The 23,472-nt window shown below is 42.1% G+C and overlaps 1 protein-coding gene across 1 annotated transcript in view; it reads right to left on the bottom strand.

Moving 5' to 3' along the window:
- The window catches only part of LOC133470084 (transmembrane channel-like protein 3), an 82,658-nt gene that overhangs the window by 11,085 nt on the left and 48,101 nt on the right, over nucleotides 1-23,472 (bottom strand). Inside the window, exons 11-16 of the mRNA XM_061757993.1 lie at nucleotides 21,324-21,433; nucleotides 21,175-21,253; nucleotides 18,476-18,730; nucleotides 14,874-15,002; nucleotides 3,268-3,335; nucleotides 2,886-3,014 (exon numbers count right to left, since the gene is read on the bottom strand). Of these exons, the coding sequence (XP_061613977.1) occupies nucleotides 2,886-3,014; nucleotides 3,268-3,335; nucleotides 14,874-15,002; nucleotides 18,476-18,730; nucleotides 21,175-21,253; nucleotides 21,324-21,433 (770 nt within the window). The remainder of the gene's footprint in view (nucleotides 1-2,885; nucleotides 3,015-3,267; nucleotides 3,336-14,873; nucleotides 15,003-18,475; nucleotides 18,731-21,174; nucleotides 21,254-21,323; nucleotides 21,434-23,472) is intronic.

The raw sequence follows: 23,472 nt of genomic DNA, 5'->3' as shown, positions 1-23,472 counted from the left end.
CTAGAATTCTATTGAACAAGCTGGTCAAAAACTCCACAGCCACCTCTCCTAGATGCTTCCATACCTCCACAGGAATGTCATCAGGACCAACTGCCTTTCCATTTTTCATTCTCTTTAATGCCTTTCTAACTTCCCCCTTACTAATCATTGCCTCTTCCTGGTCCACCACACTTGCCTCTTCTACTCTCCCTTCTCTATCATTTTCCTCATTCATCAACTCCTCGAAGTATTCTTTCCATCTACCTAGCACACTGCTGGCACCAGTCAACATATTTCCATCTCTATCCTTAATCACCCTAACCTGCTGCACATCCTTCCCATCTCTATCCCTCTGTCTGGCCAGCCTGTATAGATCCTTTTCTCCTTCTTTAGTGTCCAACCTGCCATACATGTCATCATATGCCTCTTGTTTTGCCATTGCCACCTCTACCTTTGCCCTGTGTCGCATCTCAATGTATTCCTTTCGCCTCTCCTCGGTCCTCTCAGTGTCCCACTTCTTCTTAGCTAACCGTTTTCCTTGTATGATTTCCTGTACTGTGAGGTTCCACCACCAAGTCTCCTTCTCTCCTTTCCTGCCAGAAGATACACCAAGTACTCTCCTGCCTGCTTCTCTGATCACCTTGGCTGCAGTGGTCCAGTCTTCTGGAAGCTCTTCCCGTCCACCGAGAGCCTGTATCACCTCTTCCCGAAAAGCTGCACAACACTCGTCCTGTCTCAGCTTCCACCACATGGTTCTCTTCTCTGCCTTTGTCTTCCTAATTTTCCTCCCCACCACCAGAGTCATCTTACACAGCACCATCCTATGCTGTCTAGCCACACTCTCCCCTACCACTACCTTACAGTCTGGTAACCTCCTTCAGATTACATCGTCTGCACAAGATGTAATCCACCTGTGTGCTTCTACCTCCGCTCTTGTAGGTCACCCTATGTTCGTGCCTCTTCTGGAAAAAAGTGTTCACTACAGCCATTTGCATCCTTGTTGCAAAGTCTACCACCATCTGTCCCTCCAAGTTCCTTTCCTGGATACCGTACTTACCCATCACTTCTTCATCACCCTTATTACCTTCACCAACATGTCCATTACAATCTGCACCAATTACGACTCTCTCTCTGTCTGGGATGCTCAGAACTACATCATCTAGCTCCTTCCAGAATTTCTCTTTCACCTCTAGGTCACATCCTACCTGTGGGGCATAGCCACTAATCACATTACACATAACACCCTCAATTTCAAATTTCAGCCTCATCACTCGATCTGATACTCTTTTCACCTCCAGGACATTCTTAGCCAACTCTTCTTTTAAAATAACCCCGACTCCATTTCTCTTCCCATCTACACCATGGTAAAATAATTTAAACCCTGCCCCTAAACTTCTAGCCTTACTGCCTTTGCACCTGGTCTCCTGGACACACAATATATCAACCTTTCTCCTAATCATCATGTCAACCAACTCCCGAGATTTTCCTGTCATAGTCCCAACATTCAAAGTCCCCACATTCAGTTCTAGGCTCTGTGCTTTCCTCTTCTCTTTCTGCCGAAGAACCCGCTTTCCACCTCTTCTTCTTCTTCTTCTTTGACTTCGACTTCGACCCACAGTAGCTGAATTTCCAACAGCGCCCTGCAGGTTGACGGCGCCGGTGGCGGACGTTGTTAACCCGGGCCACGACCGATCCGGTATGGAATTCTTTGGATGAACGCTCATATTTGTTTGGCAAGGTTTTAAGCCGGATGCCCTTCCTGACGCAACCCTCTGCATTTATCCGGGCTTGGGACCGGCCTACAGTTTGCACTGACTTGTGCCCCCCATAGGGCTGGATTATATATATATATATATATATATATATCTATATAGATCTATCTATCTATCTATCTATCTATATCTATATATATATCTATATATCTATCTATATATCTATCTATATATATATATATATAATATTCAGGTGTCTAGGTCAAAGGTCTGACATTTTTTCAGTCAAAATACACAAAGAATACAAATACAAAATTACAGCACACTCAACTTTTAACACCATGGTTGTAATCACTCCGTTTTGGAGGGGCAGTTCTGCCTCATTCAAATGAGCCACTGCTCACCCCACACCCCATCTATATTACTGAACCAAAGGTGATTATGGCATTGGTTACCATGACAACTGGAGGCAGAGCTACCGGGTTGCCATGAAGGGACCCAGAGAGTGAAGAAAAAAAAGTCACCTTAAGGATTCGAAGATCAATTCCTTTTTCACTTGTGGAGGTAAAACTTTGATCACACAGTACTGAATTACACTTACTCTGATTTACAATTTGTATGAGCTGTGCACGTGGACATGTGCATGTCACACTGGATGGGTGGGCAGCCACTCCAGAGACCCAACTATTTGTAAGTAAATGAAAATGTCAATATTCCATAATCCATCCATCCATCCATTTTCTGAGTCGCTTTTCCTCACAAGGGTCGCAGGAGTGCTGGAGCCTATCCCAGCTATCATCGGGCAGGAGGCGGGGTATACCCTGAACCGGTTGCCAGCCAATCGCAGGGCGCATAGAAACAAACAACAATTCGCACTCACATTCACACCTACGGGCAATTTAGAGTCTTCAATTAACCTCGCATGCATGTTTTGGGGATGTGGGAGGAAACTGGAGTGCCCGGAGAAAACCCACGCATGCACAGGGAGAACATGCAAACTCCGGATTGAACCCCGGTCCTCAGAACTGTGAGGCAGACGCTCTAACCAGTCGTCCACCGTGCCGCCATTCCATAATGTATCCCCTTTAATGTTTTGTGTCAGTCCAGGAACCAGGTACTATCCATTTAAGAGTACACTCTTTTTCTTTTAGAAAACAATGGATGACACTAGTACTAAAGAAGCAAAGGCCTGACCTGGACGCTTTGAAGACCTGCTGATGGGGAACATTACAGGTGAGGACTGCCCAGCTCCTGAGATACATTAGACCAATCAGCTTCAACACATTAAAGGCAGGAAGACAAGGGGAGAAAAACGCTCCCATCCTGTGAGAGAGAAAGAGTTATTTTCAAACCTTGTGGGTGACATCAGTAAAAGACATCCATTGAGTTTATTGTTGCATGGTGACAGTTCTGAAATTAGATGACAAAATCTGACGGGGCTGGGCACAGAGGTGGAATTGAGACATAGAGGTCTTTTGCAACAGGGTCATGGATACTGAGCAGCACCGGACAGACTGTTAGCTGATCTTCTATTGCAGTCAAGCAAGCTAAAGATTTTACAAATGTTTCAACTTACCAGATCATCCCTTGGTTATAAATCAAGTGCAAGACATTCTCTGCTATTTTGAATTCCCCGTATTCAGGCTGAAAATACACACATAACCATGTAGTTTTAAACAAAATTTGTAATTTCCCTGCCACAAAACTTGAACTCATAAATTATATGATCAAATGACTGGTGTTCTCATCGATCTGGCTAAATGTTTACCGTATATCAATAAAAGCACACTCTAAAAACAGGTGGGTCAAAAATAACTCAATTGTTTTTGGTTTTTTTAACTCAGCCACTGGGTAATTATAGCACCAAGCAAACAGTTGTTAATTTGACCCAGTAGAATGGGTTGGTCGATTTTAACCCAACAGATGAGTTAAATATTTCACCCAAATGCTGTATCGAATCAACTACAATGCTGGGTTGTTTCAATCCCATGTGTGTTATATGTTGTCCCCATATGCTGGGTCAAATTAACTACAATGCTCAGTTGTTTCAACCCCATTGCTTGTCACACACTCTTCTCAGACGCTGGGCCAAGTCAACTACAATGCTGGATTTTTTCAGCAGCCATGTTTGTTAAGACATTTATTGCGGCAAAAAAAAAAGAATTACATCCAAGTACATTTTTTTACTTTGGAAAAAATTGCTGTAATTTTGTTACAGTCAATTACGCTACTCTATCACAAGTTGAGGTAACCCAATCCCCACATGCTGCCCGATGTTGTCCAGTCTCAGAAGCTAAGCAGGGTCGTTTCTGGTTAGTACTTGGATGGGAAACCACCTAGGAATAACAGGTGCTGGGGTTGGGCAGTGGGCCAATTACCTGCTCCTGTAAAAAAAAAACTGGATTGCTGAAACTGCAATTGTGGCCTAATGTACCTCATGGCATTGAGAGCTCTAACTACTGACTAACCTCAAGTTGAACTTCTGATTCATTATAAACTACTATTTTTAATTACACCTTAATCAATAGATTTTCTTTGGTCACAAGCCAAAACGTTACTTAATGTAGGTCACTATAATATGCATGCACAACAAAAACTTTTACAATGGAGAAAAGTTACATTTGCAATCAAAACATATTTAAAGTCGAACAACTTATGATGATATAAAATAAAAACAGGATAATTCTCTTCAAAAGACCTTTATTGTGATGATTGTGTATTGTTCAAACCTTATGCAACCTAATAATTGCCAATAAGCGTAAAAGTTGACAATTTGTACCATTGCAAATCAAGGTCAAAAACATCTATCAAGGGAAAAAAATACAGTTCAATAAATTCTTGAACATGATAAAAGCAAAAAAACATCAATTCTCCTATTCAATGTTGACATTTTAAGTGCAGTGTCACAGTATATGTACAACACAAATCTGAATACAACCTAGAAAAACAAACATCATGCTCTATCCAAATGCCTCTCTTTAAGCATCCAATATTTAGAACTTGACACTCTTTGCGTCATTTTCTTTGATCCTATATCTCCATGAATATTTTCTGTAGAGCATCAAAAGTGTGCTTTCACATACTTGGGTTGGACAAGTCTTGCACAGAGATAAGGCCAAACACCATGGCGCATCCATGTGCGTGTAATGGCAACTCACATAGAACTTTCACACCTCCAATAATGATGCCAAATGTCACATGGTGTTTGAAGAGGTTCACCCCGCCATCCCTGATGACACACTGCCATGGTCCACCTGGCAATATCCTGTTCCACATTACTCCTGACCAAACTGATAAAAGACAATAAATTTATTAGAAAGTTCTTCAGATAAAAGCAGTGTCTAATGTACCAAAATAAAAAAATATATCTACACAAACAACTCTCAGTTAGATCTAAATTACAAAAAAACGAAAATGTAAAAATTTAATGTGCAAAGTCCAGTTGATGGTCAACTTTTTCAAATATTTTTGTCATAGCAAACATTTGATGGCTACAAGATAAGTATTTGTACAAGTATTCCAAGACGTAAACATCTGCTGCGACTAAAAAATTAATACAGCAAAGCAAATTTGTTTATATAGCGCATTTCATACACAAGGTAACTCAACATGCTTTAAATGATTAAAAGCATTTACAAGCAAAGAAAAAAAACAGCTTATAAACGTTTAAAACAAAGGAAAATAAAAATACAATTAAAAGAGCATACAGTGCAAGAAATATCATTTAAAAGTGGAAATGCTCTAAAAAGCATGAGAAAAAAGAACACCTGGACTTAAAAACAATCACACTTGGGGCTGACGTCACTTCTGTTGGCAACTTATTCCATTTGTGTGCAGCATAACAGCTAAATGCTGCTTCACCATGTTTGCTTTGGACTCTATGTTCCACTATTTGACCGGTAGATCTTAGGGCCCTACTGGGTTTATATTCCATTTCTTTCTTTCATTTATTCAGGATCCAAACCATTTAATGATTTATAATAGTACATTTAATTAGTTATTTTATGTATTATTATTATTATTAATAGTTAATTTTTTTTAAATAGTATAATGCGGCTTCAGAGTGTCTTCAGACCCTTTTGGTTTTTACCCTATTTTGTTGCATTGTAGCTTCAATTTAAATGGATCAAATTAATTATCCATTATTATTTGGATTTACCATGATAAACTATGTAGATTTATACCACTAAACTCGTTGAGAATATCATTTACCAGCAGTAGTGTCCTCCACCAGTGTGTCATTTGACTACTGTCCAATCTCATGACACCAAATTTACAACAAACCCGAGTATTTCTTGAGAATCTTAGACCATTTATGAACTTGAATATTAAATATTCAAAGACACATTTTCTAAAGCTTAAGTGATCAGTGCTAAACTACTTACCAAATACTCTTACTCTGCTTTTTAAGAAACTGTGATAACGCCTGTTAACGCCTCCTGTTTACATGCCGTAGTGTCCATGGGTAAGACACATAACCGCTAACTGACCTGAAGGGTAGAGGGTCTGTGAATGGGTTAACAGAGTTAACAGCTCCTGATGGGCAGGTTAGCTCTTTCCTATCAATGTATGAATTTGTGTGAAACTGTGAACATATGAATGTGATGAGTACTGTAAAGAACTTTGAGTGGTCTGAAGACTAGAGTAGCATGTATTAAAACCAAGTCCATTTACCATGACACATTTGTGTTGACAAAATTACCACTGTTGCTTCTACATACGTTAAGGCTGCACAACATTGGGAAAAAAAAATTACACTGCGATTGTTTTGTAACCCTGCGGTATAGTAAACTGCGATTTGAAAAAATACAGATGACAGCATACTCGTGACGTGAAAACCATCACACGTTTTTCTTATTCCCTCTGTGTATTCTTGGGACAGTTTGTCATGACAACAACCATTATAAATAGGCTTTACACGATCAGGATTTTTGGGGCCGATTTAAAAAAAACAATAACCGATCACAACATGGAGCAATGTGTCTATTTAAATGACCTGTTCATTTACTGTATATACTTGTGTGCTTAATTGCTCCAAAAATTATATTTACAATAAATATGTATCTTTGTTCATCTATTTATCCCACTGAGGCATAGTGACAGACCGTAAGATAATAGTCTTCCATTAGATGGCAGGAAGTACATACAGTAATTAATGTGTCCACTTTTTGTGACATTTTGTCTGTTGGTGTGCCGTGAGTTTTTCAATTGCAAAATATGTTCCTTGGCTCCATAAAGGTTGGAAATCACTGCTCTAGTCAGATTGTGTATTCTAATCAGTCAGGTCAAACCAACATTACAACATGACAGAAATAATGGGTGATAACTTACTGTAATTAAATTACTTTGTTGTAATTAAATTACTTCACCCACAGCGAAACTTTAGAGCATGATTTGACAGAACGACGGCATGTTTACGTACAATCGTTAGTGCTAGCACTAGCTTGCCAGGCTACATAACGTTTCGTTGCCTGCTTGCGAGCCGTATCGTATTAAAAGTATGTGAACATACCTCAAGCAAGCCTTAAACGAACGTTCTCTCATGTCCTGAGCACCGCTGACCACCAACACACATTTTTCCCCATTTTGTCCTTATAATACAATTATAATCCACCCTCGTTGTCATCGCCACAGTAACGAGTGCATCCAGTCGCAGTTGACAAGATAAAGCCCAATGATCGTAAAAAACGGGATGCGGTGGTATCGGAATACAAAGTTTATTGCAGTAGTCTGACGTAGTGCGATCGTGAAGGAGCAAATTTGTCTTGTAGTCTGATCCGGGCATTACATGTTGTCTGTCCTACACCGCCGACATTTATTTATTTTTTTAATACCTTTATTGGCCGTCAGATATTTACAGTACTACGTCAAAAGACACGCGACAAGGCTAAAAATAAACTAGCTTTTGGATTCAAATATACTGTGCACGATGGCGACGCGGAGTAAATGTCTTTTGCAGAGCCGATCAATGACGTCATTGATCAGATCGGCGAATTATGACATTAAAGAGGATCAGCATACAATGCTAATTATCGGCCGATACCAATCAGGCCGATAAAATCGGTGTAAAGTCTAATTATAAACTGAAAATAAATTATGTTCAACAGCGCATCGAAGTATACGCAGTAATTTGTGTGAAGTCTACCTCTAATTAAATGCATAGTACTGAGCAGGTAACAGTCATTTATTTTCATGCCAGTTATACTTTAGAGTCATTAGCGCATTATTAACACTTTCCATTTGTTTTTAATCAATGTTATTTTAAACATACGACCAACGATTTGACCCTATGACGCCAAAATGAAAAGTCTCGCATGTTTGATTTTTGGGACGGCAGACAAAGGAGCAGAAAACAGTGGTGAAAAGAAGATAATTGAGAACTGATAAATATAAGAAACTGACATGCAAACACCAAAGGCAGGAAAAAGGTGACAAAAAAAAAACAACATTGTAGGGTGGGTCTGGGGGGATCCCCTGGAAATTGTTAAATAAGAAATAATTGATCAATAAATTTCTACAAATTCCTCCTGATAAGACCTACGCAAGTATGATACTTAAACACGACGCCTCGTGTTTGTGTGCATGCGCAATGTGACGTCCTATTTTGTGCGCGTGTGATGTCATGGACATGTTCCGTCCACAGTAGAAGCTGTATTTGTTTTAGTAATGTGAACGACTACATAAAAAGATCGCAAAAAACTAGAATTGGGCATCATGCCCTGCAGTGTGAACGTAGCCTTAAACTATTGACAGTACAATTGTGACTGGTGGAATGATGGCGGCAGTACATGTTCGGTACCAGAGTTCTTTTGCTCCCTGCATTGCATGACCTAGCAATGTAATTATTGCACATGCGCACATCACGATGCCAGTGATCAAACATTGTATCATGCAGCCCCAAATTACTTGTTACAACTGTAACTGATAGGGTCAATTTTGATGACATGGGCAAGTACATACTTGATCAAGAACTTTCAGTGTACATTATTTTGAGTCTTCTCTTGCACAGTTCCTCTCTTGTTTTTGATGACCGCAATTAGCTTGCTGTGCTGCTTGTCCGCCAGGAAGCCAGGAATAACGGTGCAAGTGGAACACTTGGAATTCTCAATTCACCATTGACCTTTAAAAACAAAATGGAACACGCATTATGATTATATTACAACTGTGTGATGAGATCTTCTTTAACATCGGGGCCATCACAATGAAGATGAGAAAAACTGTCATTTGGCTACTACACAGGCCACAAGTGACATTTTGCTATTGATGAATAACAGTTGCTTACATCATCCATTGTGAACAATGCAGGCCATCTCTCTTTCAACTCGTCTACTTAGTTTCCATTCCCACAAGGTCCCGTCTTGGCAGCGAATGTCTTGTCCATTTTGTCCTTTATCACTGCACAACAGTTTAATATCTTCACTTCCCTTAAAAGTGACAATAGCTCATCTTCCAAATAGTCTATGGACTCTCCAGTTGGAATGTCAGGTACAGTACATGTTGACCTCTCCTTGAGCAGTCACCTTATTGTGGTGGAGGGGTTTGTGTGTACCAATGATCCTAGGAGCTAAGTTGTCTGGGGCTTCACGTCCCTGGTAGGGTCACCCATGGCAAATAGGTCATAGGTGAGGAACCAGACAAAGCACGGCTCCAAAAACCCCTATGAAGAATAAATTAAATGGATCTAGGTTTCCCTTGCCCGGACGCAGGTCACCAGGACCCCCCTCTGGAGCCAGGCCTGGAGGTGGGCTCGAAGGCACAGCCCGAAAGTGTAACGTGGGTCCCCCTTCCCATGAACTCACCACCTGTGGGAGGGGCCATAGGTGTCGGGTGCAGTGTGAGCTGGGCGGTGGCTTAAGGCGGGGACCTTGGCGTTCCGATCCCCTGCTACAGAAACTGGCTCTCGGGACGTGGAATGTCACCTTTCTGGGAGGGAAGGAGCCCAAGCTGATGTGTGAGGTAGATAAGTTCCGACTAGATGTAGTCGCGCTCGCCTCCACACACGGCTTGGGCTCTGGTACCAGTCCTCTTGAGTGGGGTTAGGCTCTTTTCAACTCTGGAGTTGCCCATGGTGAGAGGCGCCGAGCAGGTTTGGGTATACTTATTGCCCCCCAGCTTGGCGCCTGTACGTTGGGGTTCACCCTGGTGGACAAGCGGGTAGCCTCCCTCCGCCTTTGGGTGGGGTGACGGGTCCTGACTGTTGTTTGTGCCTATGCACCAAACAGCAGTTCAGAGTACCCACCCTTTTTGGAGTCCTTGAAGGGGGTACTGGAGAGCGCTCCCGCTGGGGATTCCATCGTTCTGCTGGGGGACTTCAATGCTCACGTGGGTAATGACAGTGAGACCTGGAAGGGCGTGATTGGGCAGAACGGCCCCCCCAATCAAAACCCGAGTGGTGTTCTGTTATTGGACTTCTGTGCACAACACGGATTGTCCATCACGAACACCATGTTCAGACCAAAGGGTGTCCACATGTCCACCTGGCACCAGGACACCCAAGGCCGCAGTTCGATTATTGACTTTGTGGTCGTATCATTGGACTTGCGGATGCATGTCTTGGACACTCTGGTGAAGAGAGGGGCGGAGCTGGCAACTGATCACCACCTGGTGCTGAGTTGGCTCCGATGGTGGGGGAAGATGCCGGTCTGACCTGGCAGGCCCAAACGTATTGTGAGGGTCTGCTGTGAACGTCTGGCAGAATCCCCTGTCAGAAGGAGTTTCAACTCCCACCTCCGGCAGAACTTCTCCCACGTCCTGGAGGAGGTGGAGGATATTTATTATTATTATTTTTAATCAGTTTATTTGAAAGGGGACAATGAAATTTCATAAAACACATGAAATACACATGGTTAAAAAAGCCAGAATTAGCCAGAAGGCTAGTTTTCATCTGTAGTCCCCTGGCCATGATGTAAAAAAGCAGTAAAATACATCTACAAGACAATATAATACAGGATACATAATCAAATACTTACTATACTATTAAGAGAGAATAAAACCACAAATCATTTGATCATAACGAAAAAAAAAAACATCATAACATACTTGTCTTTTAGTGTTGGCAGCTATAGGTGTTAACTAGCCACATTTTCAGTTTTTTTTGTGAAGGCCTTGTATGTTGTAAGCAGTTTAACCTCCTCAGGTACTGAGTTCCACTCACCAGCGCTCCTCACTGACCAGGCTGACTTACTGAAAGTGCTCCTGCGCAGAGGAATGAGACAGTCACCTCTGACAGAGCCTCGAGTGACACGCTCAGAGCTGTTTGTTTGGCTGATGAACTCAGCCAGAGGAGCTGGGGCCAAATCATGCAGTACTTTATAAATCAAATTTAAATCTGCTAATATGTGAAGACTGTCCCAGTTTAAAAGACTGTATTTTTTTTAAATTGCACAGTGATGATAGTGCCTTGGTTTTTTTATCCATCACTTTAATTACTTGTTTGTACAAAACTTCCAATGTTTTTTTTTTTTGCATTCTGACCAGCCTGGGACCAACTGGTTATGCAATAGTTAAAGTGACTAAGAATCATTGAATGCAAGTAAATTTTTGCGGCTTCAGTTGACATTTCATTTGGAATTGCACGAAAATTTGCGAGGTTTAATTTGATATTTTTACACAATTTGTCAATATGGGCTTTAAAGGAAAGCTGTGAATCTATTATTAACCCAAGATATTTGTATTGGCTGACAATTTGCATTTTTTCTCCATTAACAAGTATGTCGGGGTCAGGTGATGCTCTATTTGTTTTAGTGAAAAACATGCCTACAGTTTTAGAAACGTTTAGCTGTAGACAGCACTCCTGCAACCAAGTTGTGACACAGGACATCGTATTAGTGAGTTTAGCAGCAACAGTATCTTTGGAGCGACCATGAACAAAGAAAACCGTGTCGTCTGCATACATTACGCACTCTGCTTCAGAACAAACAGTGGGCAAATCGTTGATATAAAGACTAAATAAAAGGGGGCCTAATATTGATCCCTGAGGGACTCCAGAGGTTAGAATAAGAAACTCTGATCTGCAGTTGTTAACTGATACAGATTGTGTTCGGTCATGCAGATATGATTCAATCCAGCTCACAGCTTTGCGAGAGAAGTTAAATTTTGAGAGCGTGGTAAGAAGAACAGAGTGATTTACTGTATCGAAAGCTTTCCTGAGGTCCAAGAACACCGCCCCTACAACTCCACCATTGTCGAGAGAATATTTTATTTTCTCAATGAAGAGGCATGTAGCCATTTCAGTGGAATGCTTGGATCTGAAACCAAACTGCATGGCGTGGAGAGAGGGGGAGCTGCTGATTAAATAACGGACAAGCTGCTCTGACACCCATTTTTCTGCAACTTTGGAAACGGCCGGAAGAATGCTTATAGGTCGGTAGTTATTCAGAGAAGTTGAGTCACCGGATTTAAAGACAGGGGTAACAATAGCAGATTTCCAGGCCTTTGGAAAGTGACCAGATGAAATTGAAAGATTAATGATTGAGGCAACAGGAGAAGCAAGAGTTGAACCAAGATCTTTGAGCATGTTCGTGTCCATTCCAAAAACATCCTTTGCCTTAGATGGTTTGAGTGAATGAATTCAATCGATAACTCTGGTCTCAGTAATATTTGTAATAGTAAAGAACTGCGTTGCAGACAATGCAGGGTATTCCTTCCTTTGTTTTACTGCAAACTTAGACGAGATTTCTGACACAGATTCAATGAAGTATTTGTTAAAAGTTTCAGCCATCACTTGAGGTTCCGTCAGGATGTTTCCATTTAATTGAATTTGCATTAGTTTTGTTTTGTTATTTTGTGTATCACCCAATAGTTTTTGAATATTATTCCAGGTTATTTTTGCATTTCCCTTCGCACTATTCAAAGCAGTAATGAAAAAGTCAGCTTTAGATTTTCTTATTTCTTTCACTACCCTATTTCTCAGTGAAATAAAGTGGTGTCTATTGTATTCTGATTTGACCGACAACTTCAAGGAATGATCGCGTTCTTGCATCAGTTTCAGAATAAATGTGTTTAACCAAGGAAGGCCATTCTTTCTAGCTTTTAGTTGAATTATCCGTGTAAATTGTATAATAATTTCTTGTATTTTGTTGGCAAATTTAGAACAATCCTCATCTAAATTTTTACCAGCGAGTAATACATCCCAGTTTACTTCTTGAATAGAATCTTGGAAATTTTGTTGTTCATATTTTGGTATCCTATTGGATTCAGTGGTGGCCAAGGGTTTGAAGCGCTTTTTATTTAATTTTCTTGTGACCATTATAAGATTGTGATCAGACAATCCTGTGAGCATATTGTATGGCTTCAAGATCCTTTCTGGCCTATTCGTAAAAGCTAGATCAATCTGAGTTCGGGTGGAGTTTGCAATTCTCGTAGGGCCATTAATTACCTGATATTGAGTCCGACCAGAGCTGTGGCCGTAAGGCAATCCCCGAACCCGATGGTGGACGCCAGCGGTGAGGGATGCCGTCAAGCTGAAGGAGGAGTGCCATCAGGCCTTTTTGGCCTGTAGGACTCCTGAGGTAGCTGATGGGTACCAGCTGGCCAAGCGGAATGCAGCTTTGGTGGTCGCTGAGGCAAAAACCCGGGCGTGGGATGAGCGTGCTGCTGCATTTAATTAGACAGAGCGAATCATTTCAAGCTTTCCTAACTTTGTAAAAACAAGCAAATTAACCATCCATGCTGTAATTTCCATACTATTGGAGTTCATTTCATTTCAATCTTCACGTCAACATTTCAACTTGCGATGCCAGATTTCCTTCGCATTCCGACCGTTTAAAAGTTTACTCCCAAATTACGGTTGGAAACACGTCCGGGACTCTTCCTAAAGCATTCTCCGTTTCTTTTCTTCTGTGTGGACTATTCGCTGCCGAACGGCGGTGGACATCGAGCCCAGCGAAGGCTCCGTGATGTGGATATGAATCACACTGGCGCTATGTTGGTGCATCCTTCGTTTATCACACTTAGGGGAAGGTGTATTCCAGTAGATAAAAAGTGTACACAAGCGCCAGCTCAGTGCGCGCGCACGCCCCATCTTAAATTTGCCTGAAGAGCGGTGTCCATTATCAAGCATGACTGAAAAACGAGCCTTATAGTACTAACATGCGCTACATGACAGCAAAATAGTGTCAGCAACAATACCATATATATATATATGTTACATTTGTAAAGAAAAAAAACGTCAAGGAAAGCATAGTCTTGCGAAAGATAAATTCATGCTATCCTGGATTAGCTACAGGCAGAATTATAGTAGTCGGTTAAATTTGTTGTCCATTGTCCAACCTCTAAAGCATACATATCCAAGTATCGTAAAACACACCTTAGACTGTATCAACATTCAAAACCTTCAATTCTTACCTCGTTTGAGTTTTCGTGAAGCCAAGGATGTCCGCCGTCCTCACTTTCCAATATGGCGGACAAAATTTTTTTTATCGGTGAGGTGGAAGGTGGAAACGGACCAATAGGGAGCCTGATGTTCACGATGTTGGTCACGTGATATGAAAAGTTCTGCTCTCAACGTTCTGGTCTCAAGTCAAAACATTAACCCAGAATGGGACGTTATTTTAATGTTTTAAACTAACATTCCCGAACCCAGCGGCTGAGTAGATAAAATAACCCATCTTGGATTGAGAGATTTGACCCAGCACAAAGACAACCCACAATGGGGAAAACATTTCATAACCCAGCATTTGGGTAGATGAAATAACCCAGTTTTATTTGGTGTGTATTGGGCTTAAACATTCCCCAGCTAACCACTTTTAACTCTACTTGTCACACTAACATTACATTTCTCAGCGTAATAATCAATTAAAACAACGTGAAATTATTTACACAGTATATAATAAGCAGGGAATCACGCTCGCTGGAAAAAAGAGACTCGGGAGAGAAAATGCATTTACAAATATTGCATTGTAGCAGATATTTCTAAATAGTGGATGCATGTTTTCATCATTTTTGGAAACAATGCAGCTAAACATGAGAGACTTCATTTTAAAAAAAAGTAACATCCTTGTTAAATAAAGCCAAAATTAGAAGTTAATGTTATGTTTTTAACAACTGTGTTCGCTGTCCTTTCAGGCCAGCCGATTTAACGAGTGAAACCTTTTAGCATGACTAAAAAACATATCTTCTACCCATCATTCACAGTAAGATAAATAAATAATAAGGAAATGAGGTGACGTGTGTTCAACTTACAAACTTGCTCTCCAAATCCCAACAGCAGCAGTCACTGAGGTAGCGCACAACCAAACCTCTGATGAAATCAATGAGCAAGATGCTGGCCACTGTAAAGATCATGTCGATGATGGACAATTTCAGCATCTCCTGGAGGTACAGCATATGGTTCAAACATAATGATAGAAATATTAGCTAAAAAAATAATAATGGGTTCATTTATAACTAGTGTCTTTAAAATGTTTCGTTTGTCTTCCATTCATCAATCTACAACCCCAGTTCCAATGAAGTTGGGACGTTGTGTTAAACATAAATAAAAACAGAATACAATGATTTGAATATCATTGTATTCTGTTTTTATTTATGTTTAACACAACGTCCCAACTTCATTGAAATTAGGGTTGTATTAGCTATAGGAGACCACTTAACATAAACACATCCTATCTGAAAGAACAGCCTCTTTGGGGAGGGTCTTATGGGGGATAAATTACAATTTTAAATACATCTCATCCATACAGTACATAATGTCTGCCAAGGAGGTCATACAGCGGCTGAAATAAGTATTTAAGACGTCACCTTTTTTTTCACTAAATATCAGAATCAGAATCCTCTTTATTTGCCAAGTATGTCCAAAAAACACACAAGGAATTTGTCTCCGGTAGTTGGAGCCGCTCTAGTACGACAACAGACAGTCAATTGACAGAGAAGACTTTTGAGACATATAGACATTGACAAAAAAAAACATTCACTGAGCAATAGTTGCTAGTTATCTGGTAATGCCGGTACATATATATATATATATATATATATATATATATATATATATATATTTATTTATTTTTTTTACAATTGTGCAAAAAGATGCAGAGTCCTCTAGCACTTATAGCAGTTCGAATGACTAATATTACAATAGTCCGGTGCAATGACCATTGTGCAAAGGGCGCCGAGACTTCAAGGAGTGTATGCGGTTTCAAGTGACGAGTCGTGCGATAATCTGGGACAATGTTGATTGTGCAAATGTTGCAGATACTCCTCAATCAGTGTGCAAATGGAGCAGATGCTACTCTGGCATGAGTGGCCAGCATTGGTCAACAACAGATATCCAAATAAAATAAATAAATATATTTCCAAAGGTGCTATTGACATGAATTTTTTACCAGATGTTGGCAACAACCGATCTAATTCATACATGCAAAGACAGTAGAACAAATAAAATCAGCCCTTGCCGGTGCAAATGAATATCAGCTGGTTGAGTCCTAATTGATGGCCTAAATGCCAAGGTGTGATTCAAAACACATCTCATGATGGGTCAGAGCAAAGAGCTGCCTCAAGACCATCGCAAACTAACTGGTGCAAAACAAAACGATGGCATTTAATTGTAACTCGCGCATATCTAAGCTTATGAATGTTCCAGTGAGCATAGTTGCGGCCATAATACGTAAGTGGAAAGCCAATCATAGCACTATAGTGCTATGATTATATATGATATAATATAGTCCGGTCTGATGAGAGCAAAATTGAACTGTTTGGAGGAGAAATGGCACTGCACATCACACTAAGAACACCATACCAACAGTGAAGTTTGGAAGTGGGAACATGATGGTGTTGGGCTGCTTTTCAGCAAATGGTACTGGTAAACTTCACATTATTGAATGAAGGATGAATGGGCAAATGTACCGAGACATTCTTGACAAAAATCTGCTGCCATTTATGAGGATGATGAAATGAAACAAGGGTGGACAATTCAGCAGGATAATCCAAAACAATTGGTTTCAAAGAAAAAAATAAAGCTGCTAGAAGGGCCCAGCCAATCACCTGACTTCAATTCAATCGAAAATGTATGGAAAGAACTGAAACTCAAGATCCATAAAAGAAGCCCCCGGAACCTTCAAGTTTTGAAGACTGCTTGTGTGGAGGAATGGTCCAAAATCACATCAAAGCAATGCATGCGACTATTTTCTCTATACAGGAGGCATCTTGAAGCTGTCATTGCAACGAAAGGCTTTTGTACAAAGTATTAAATAAATACCAGTTGCATGTTCAATACTTTTTCCCTGTGTCATTTCACAGGGAATATTATTACACACAACTTCATTGCTAAACGTATTTGTTCTACTTTCTTTGTATGTATGGATTACTTGGCTTGTTCCCAACATCAAGTGAACCTTTCATGTCAATAGTGCCTTTCGAAATATATTTAATGAGAAAAATGGTGATGTGTTAAATACTTAATTCAGCTACGGTACATATTTTTTCATCATTGTGGATTGTGTGTTTATGTGTCTGTATGCAACAAACTGTTTTGCGTATGTAGGTTGTAGTAAATTTTATCCAGATTGCCCATAATGCACATTTAGCAGCAATTTATGGTTTAAAAGAAAGAATCACAATGCAAATGACATTTCCATCCATCCATTCATTTTCTGAGCCGCTTCTCCTCACTGGGGTCGCGGGCGTGCTGGAGCCTATCCCAGCTATCTTCGGGCAGAAGGCAGGGTACACCCTGAACTGGCTGCCAGCCAATCGCAGGGTACATATTAACAAACAACCATTCACACCTACGGGCAATTTCAGAGTGTCCAATTAGTGCATGTTTTTTGGATATAAAACTAATAAAATGGTGCCGGCACGGTGGATGACTGGTTAGAGCGTCTGCCTCACAGTTCTGAGGACTGGGGTTCAATCCCCGGCACCGCCCGTGTGGAGTTTGCATGTTCTCCCCGTGCGTGCGTGGGTTTTCTCCGGGCACTCCGGTTTCCTCCCACATCCTAAAAACATGCATGGTAGGTTAATTGATGACTCTAAATTGCCCGTAGGTGTGAAATATGAGTGCGAATGGTTTTGTTTGTGTGTGCCCTGCGATTGGCTGGCAACCAGTTCAGGGTGTACCCCGCCTCCTGCCCGAAGATAGCTGGGATAGGCTCCAGCACGCCCGCGACCCGAGTGAGGCTCAGAAAATGGATGGATGGATGGAACTAATAAAATGGTAAATAGAGTGCACTTATATAGTGCTTTAACTGTACCATCACGTTGCCCAAAGCGCTTTAAAGATGCTCACACATTCACCCACACATACACCAATGGACAGCTGCTACCATACAAGGCACTGCCAGGCCCACTGGGAGTTATTTAGGGTTCAGCGTCTTATAACGACACTTCAACAGTGGACAGTCAGGACCGGGATTTGAACCTTCGAACACTGGACTGGAGGAAAACCACAACGTGAATACTTACGTACTAAATGTGAGTCTCTGAAGGACAGACCATTTCAGACTAGAATATTTTCTAGCGTTAATATCATATGAATATACATTGCCAATGGCAATCTGTCAATCAGATCCATATTTCAATTTTCAGTTATAGCAAATAATACAATTCATTACAATTATGAATAGACTATAATATATTGCAGCCATATCACATTATAAATTCATACATTTTCTATACCACTTATCCTATCCTTTTTAGGGTCACAAGGTAGCTGCAGCCTATTCCACCTGACTTAGGCTGAGAGGTGTGGTACAGAAGAGATCACAGCCAACCACAGGTATTGACAACTGCGCTATATTAGATTTATAAATTTGTCATTGAATTACTGTAATAAAGAAAGTCACAAACATAACCTGCCCAACGTAGGTTTCCCAGCACTGGTCCTGCTGAGAGCGAGTGTTCTTTTCAAACTGAGCTGTCTCGTTGGAGAAGGTCTCAGAGCTGCCCCTGCTTCTGTTGGTCACATCTAGCATCGTGGCAATGGTGGCTATGGTGCTGTTGCGATGGGAGATTTCAGACACCAGGGTAGACAGGCTGGATGCACCAGGCTGTGCAATAGTGGCCAAATAGGAGCTGGTGTTAGACCAGTTTGCTGGACTCACTGGAATCTGAAACAACATCCAGATACATTCGTTATCACCTCAATCTGTCAGATTTTTAAATCAGTCACATCTCCTACAATTACTTTTTAAATAAATTAATGTATTTTGTTACTTACATAAGCAGACTTGCCACAAGTTTAGTTTTTTTTTGCAAACAGCAACCAAGTGACTGTGACAGAAGATTTTAATACAATCATCCATTAATTTTCTATTGTACTAATCCTGTTAAGGGTATCAGGAAGCTGGACCCTATTCCAGCTGACCCTGGGCAAAAAGCAGTCTACACCCTGGACTTGTCAAGCTACTCAGTGTAATTTTCGCCGAGAGTGCCCTTGCACGGAAGTCAGCCGAGTGAGCCACTACACTAACAGTGACCTTGGTTGTAATATGTTCTAAAATAAAATAATGTGTGCTTTAATGTTTATATCTGAAATTATGTAAACATCATTCATTCATTCCTCTGGTGATGAATGTCATTTGAAGAAAAAATAAGTCAATACTGTAAGTGAGGCTCTCAAAATAAGCATTGCCCTGATCATATTATATCCAGTATGAACAGACATCCGTCGAATGCTGTTCAAGAGGTATACTGTATGTTGTGAAGTGTAAGGAATACCGGTACTTCCATAGTGCAGGCACAGTCAGCGGACACAACATGCACTGTTTCTACGTCTTTCACTGGTAGAGTATCTTAGGTTACTGAGGTAATTAAAAACAAAGAAAAAAAAACATTAACGAGGTTATGGCGTCTAGACCCCAGAGCGTATAGATTTTTTCATGGCAGGTTTTCCATGTTTCTTAGTTCAGTTCATTATTTTATATTAGAATAAGGCATGGAAGGAGTCCAGTTTGCTGACCTGAAAACCAAAAGGAAAGATCGTTAAGTTTGGTGTAGTACAGATGAGTGCAGTCGCATTAGCGTTATGTCGTGGTGAAGACAGGGCCATTTCAGGACTCCCTAGGGGGCACAGGCAAGATAAAGACCATGGAGCCCCCCCCCCCCCCAACTTAACAAAATAACAGCATGATGGATAAGCAAAGATCCATCCATCCATCCATTTTCTACCGCTTGTCCGAGGTCGGGTTGTGGGGGCAGTAGCTTTAGCAGGGACGCCCAGACTTCCCTCTCCCCAGCCACTTCATCCAGCTCTTCCAGGGGGATCCCGAGGCGTTCCCAGGCCAGCCGAAAGACATAGTCTCTCCAGCGTGTCCTGGGTCGTCCCCCGGGTCTCCTCACCTCACCAGGGAGGCGTCCGGGAGGCAACCAAATCAGATGCCCTAGCCACCTCATCTGGCTCCTCTCAATGTGGAGGAGCAGCAACTCTACTCTGAGAGCCTCCCGGATGACCGAGCTTCTCACCGTATCTTTAAGGGAGAGCCCGGAGACCCTGCAGAGGAAACTCATTTCGGCCGCTTGTATCCGGGATCTTGTTCTTTCGGTCACGACGCACAGCTCGTGACCATAGGTGAGGGTACGAACGTAGATCGACCGGTAAATTGAGAGCTTAGCTTTTCGGCCTTCTTCACCAGAACAGACCGATACGAATTCTGCATCACTGCAGACACTGCAGATCCGCCTGTCGATCTCCTGTTCCATTCTTCCCTCACTCGTGAACAAGACCCCAAGATACTTGAACTCCTCCACTTGGGCCAGGATCTCATCCCGACCTGGAGAGGGCACGCCACCCTTTTCCCCCTGAGGACCTTGGTCTCAGATTTGGAGGTGCTGATTCTCATCCCAGCCTCTTCATACTCGGCTGCAAACTGCTCCAGTGATAGTTGGCGATCACGGCTTGATGAAGCCAACAGACCGACATCACCGGCAAAAAGCAGAGATGCAATACTGAGGCCACCAAACCGGACCCCCTCTACGCCTCGGCTGCGCCTTGAAATTCTGTCCATAAAAGTTATGAACAGAATCGGTGACAAAGGGGGAGCCTTGGCGGAGTCCAACCCTCACCGGGAATGAGTCCGACAGATAAGCAAAGATATATTTTCGTAAAGTCTTGACATAAACAAAGCCTGCTTACAATCAACAAGTCTGCTAAAAGGTAATGTAATTGCAGTGTCGACGGGGGTTCCAGTTGTGTCGTGGATATGGACCACTATCAGCTGTCTCTCTGGGGCCCTGACCAGACACCAGCCAGCAACAGCTGGTCAGGGGCCCTATACAGGCGATTTTCGACATGTTGCCGCTGATTGAAGGAACTGAAATTAGTTTCCTCCCCTGAGTGTCTGGGCTCATTCTTGAGAGATTAAGCAGTGAAATAGGATAGGGTAGGAGCTTTATCATGCGAGTGGGGTTCTGAGCACCTGCTCTTCCACATCAAGTCAGGAGTGCTTCTATTTTATGCAAATATATACAGTACCAGTGTAAAAAAAAACTAAATAATTCAAATAAGGTAATACAAATAAATATTATAAATGTTTCATATGGTTTAGATACTTACTGCAGAGCTCATACTGTTGACCTTATCAAGGAGGGCAATAATGAGACTGTAGAGATTCCCAAGATATAAAACAAGCACTCTGTGAACACATCATATAGTTCATGACAAGAGACAAATAATATTGTTGCTAAACTAATCAGGAGAAATACCTGGCCAGCTGGAAACGCAGTGATGTTCTTGGATGATACATCTCTAACTGAGCTACAAGCTCAAAGGCAGATGGCGCAATCATGGTGATTAGAGAAACCACCACACTTACCTCAATAAAGGAAAAGGGTACATGTTAGACATGGTTTTCTAAGAATGGGAGGTGTGTCGACCAACATTGGTGAAACAGAGCAATTTGGCACTGGTTCATAGTAAAAAGAAAGATTAAGAAAGATTTTGTGTCAATACACTACCAGGTATAATTCTTAATCAAGTCTTCTTCAAACTCATTCATCTTCAGCTATCATATGTCTGCAAGAACTCTTTGAATAATGGAACCAAGCGATTAATTAATATTGCCGTGTCATCTTTGTTCTTTCTCATATAGATGCAAGCAAAGTTAACGAAGGGACAACGTTCAAAACAGTAATTTTATTTGCAGTCTACCACAAGTCACAATTTTTAACTGTTCTAAGAAAATAAAGTTGCTTTTCTAAGAAATCATCAGAATCAGCTTTATTGGCCAAGTATGTTAAAAGACACACAACGAATTTGTCTCAGGTAGTTGGCACTAGAGTAGCCACTGTAGTTTGACAACAAACTATGACAAAATATTCATTTAGGACATACAAACACGAGAATGGAGAGTTATTGAGCAATGAAAGTGTACTGCTAGGGTGGTGATGTTTATATAATGGCAATTGTGCAAATGATGCAGAGTCCTCAGGCATCCATCCATCCATCCATCCATCCATCCATTTTCTTCTGCTTATCCGAGGTCGGGTCATAGGGGCAGTAGCTTTAGCAGGGACGCCCAGACTTCCCTCTCCCCAGCCACTTCATCCAGCTCTTCCGGGGGTATCCTGAGGCGTTCTGAGGCCAGCCGGGAGACATATTCTCTCCAGCGTGTCCTGGGTTGTCCCCCGGGGTCTCCTCCCGGTAGGACGTGGCCGGAACACCTCACCAGTGCGGTGCCCAGGAGGCATCCTGATCAGATGCCCGAGCCACCTCATCTGGCTCCTCGATGCAGAGGAGCAGCGGCTCTACTCTCATTTTGGCCGCTTTATCCGGGATCTTGTTCTTTCGGTCACAACCCACAGCTCATGACCATAGGTGAGGGTAGGAACGTAGATCAACCGGTAAATTGAGAGCTTTGCCTTTTGGCCTTCTTCACTACTTCAATCTCTCGTTCCATTCTTCCCTCACTCAAAAACAAGACCCCAAGTTCAAGTAGAACTCCTCCACTTGGGGTAGAATCTCATCCCCGACCTGGAGAGGGCAAGCTATTCACCCAACTAATGAACAGAATCGGTGACAAAGGGTCCAACCCTTATCGGAAACGAGTCCGACTTACTGCAGACCAAACTCTGACACCGGTCGTACACGGACTGAACAGTCCATATCAAGGGGTTCAGTACCCCATACTCCCGAAGCACCCCCCATAGGACTCCCCGAGGGACACGGTCGAATGCCTTCTCCAAGTCCACAAAACACATGTAGACTGGTTGGGTGAACTCCTATGGACCCTCGAGGACCCTGCCGAGGGTGTAGAGCTGCTCCACGGTTCCACGGCCAGACACAACCACGCTGCTCCTCCAGAATCTGAGATTTGACTTCCCGGTGGACCCTCCTCTCCAGCACCCCTGAATAGACTTTACCAGGGAGGCTGAGGAGTGTGATGCCCCCGTAGTTGGAACACCAGCGGTACGGTGGGCGACTGGTTAGAGTTTCTGCCTCACAATTCTGAGGACCGGGGTTCAATCCCCAGCCCCGCCTGTGTGGAGTTTGCATGTTCTCCCCGTGCCTGTGTGGGTTTTCTCCGGGCACTCCGGTTTCCTCCCACATCCCAAAAACATGCATGGTAGGTTAATTGACAACTCTAAATTGCCCGTAGGTGTGAATCTGAGTGTGAATGGTTGTTTGTTTGTATGTGCTCTGTAATTGGCTGGCAACCAGTACAGGGTGTACCTTGCCTCCTGCCCGATGATAGCTGGGATAGGCTCCAGCGTGCCCGCGACCCTAGAGAGGAGAAGCGACTGAGAAAATGGATGGATTTCTTTGACCAACTTTCTGTCCCTTGTAATTACAGGGATGAAAAATGTCTGATGTCCATAGGGGTCTGACTTATTCTGGTAAAGACCCCACAGATAT

Source organism: Phyllopteryx taeniolatus, chromosome 2 (genome assembly GCF_024500385.1).
Source record: "Phyllopteryx taeniolatus isolate TA_2022b chromosome 2, UOR_Ptae_1.2, whole genome shotgun sequence".
Lineage (NCBI taxonomy): Eukaryota > Metazoa > Chordata > Actinopteri > Syngnathiformes > Syngnathidae > Phyllopteryx > Phyllopteryx taeniolatus.
This window is presented reverse-complemented; position numbering and strand designations above follow the sequence as displayed.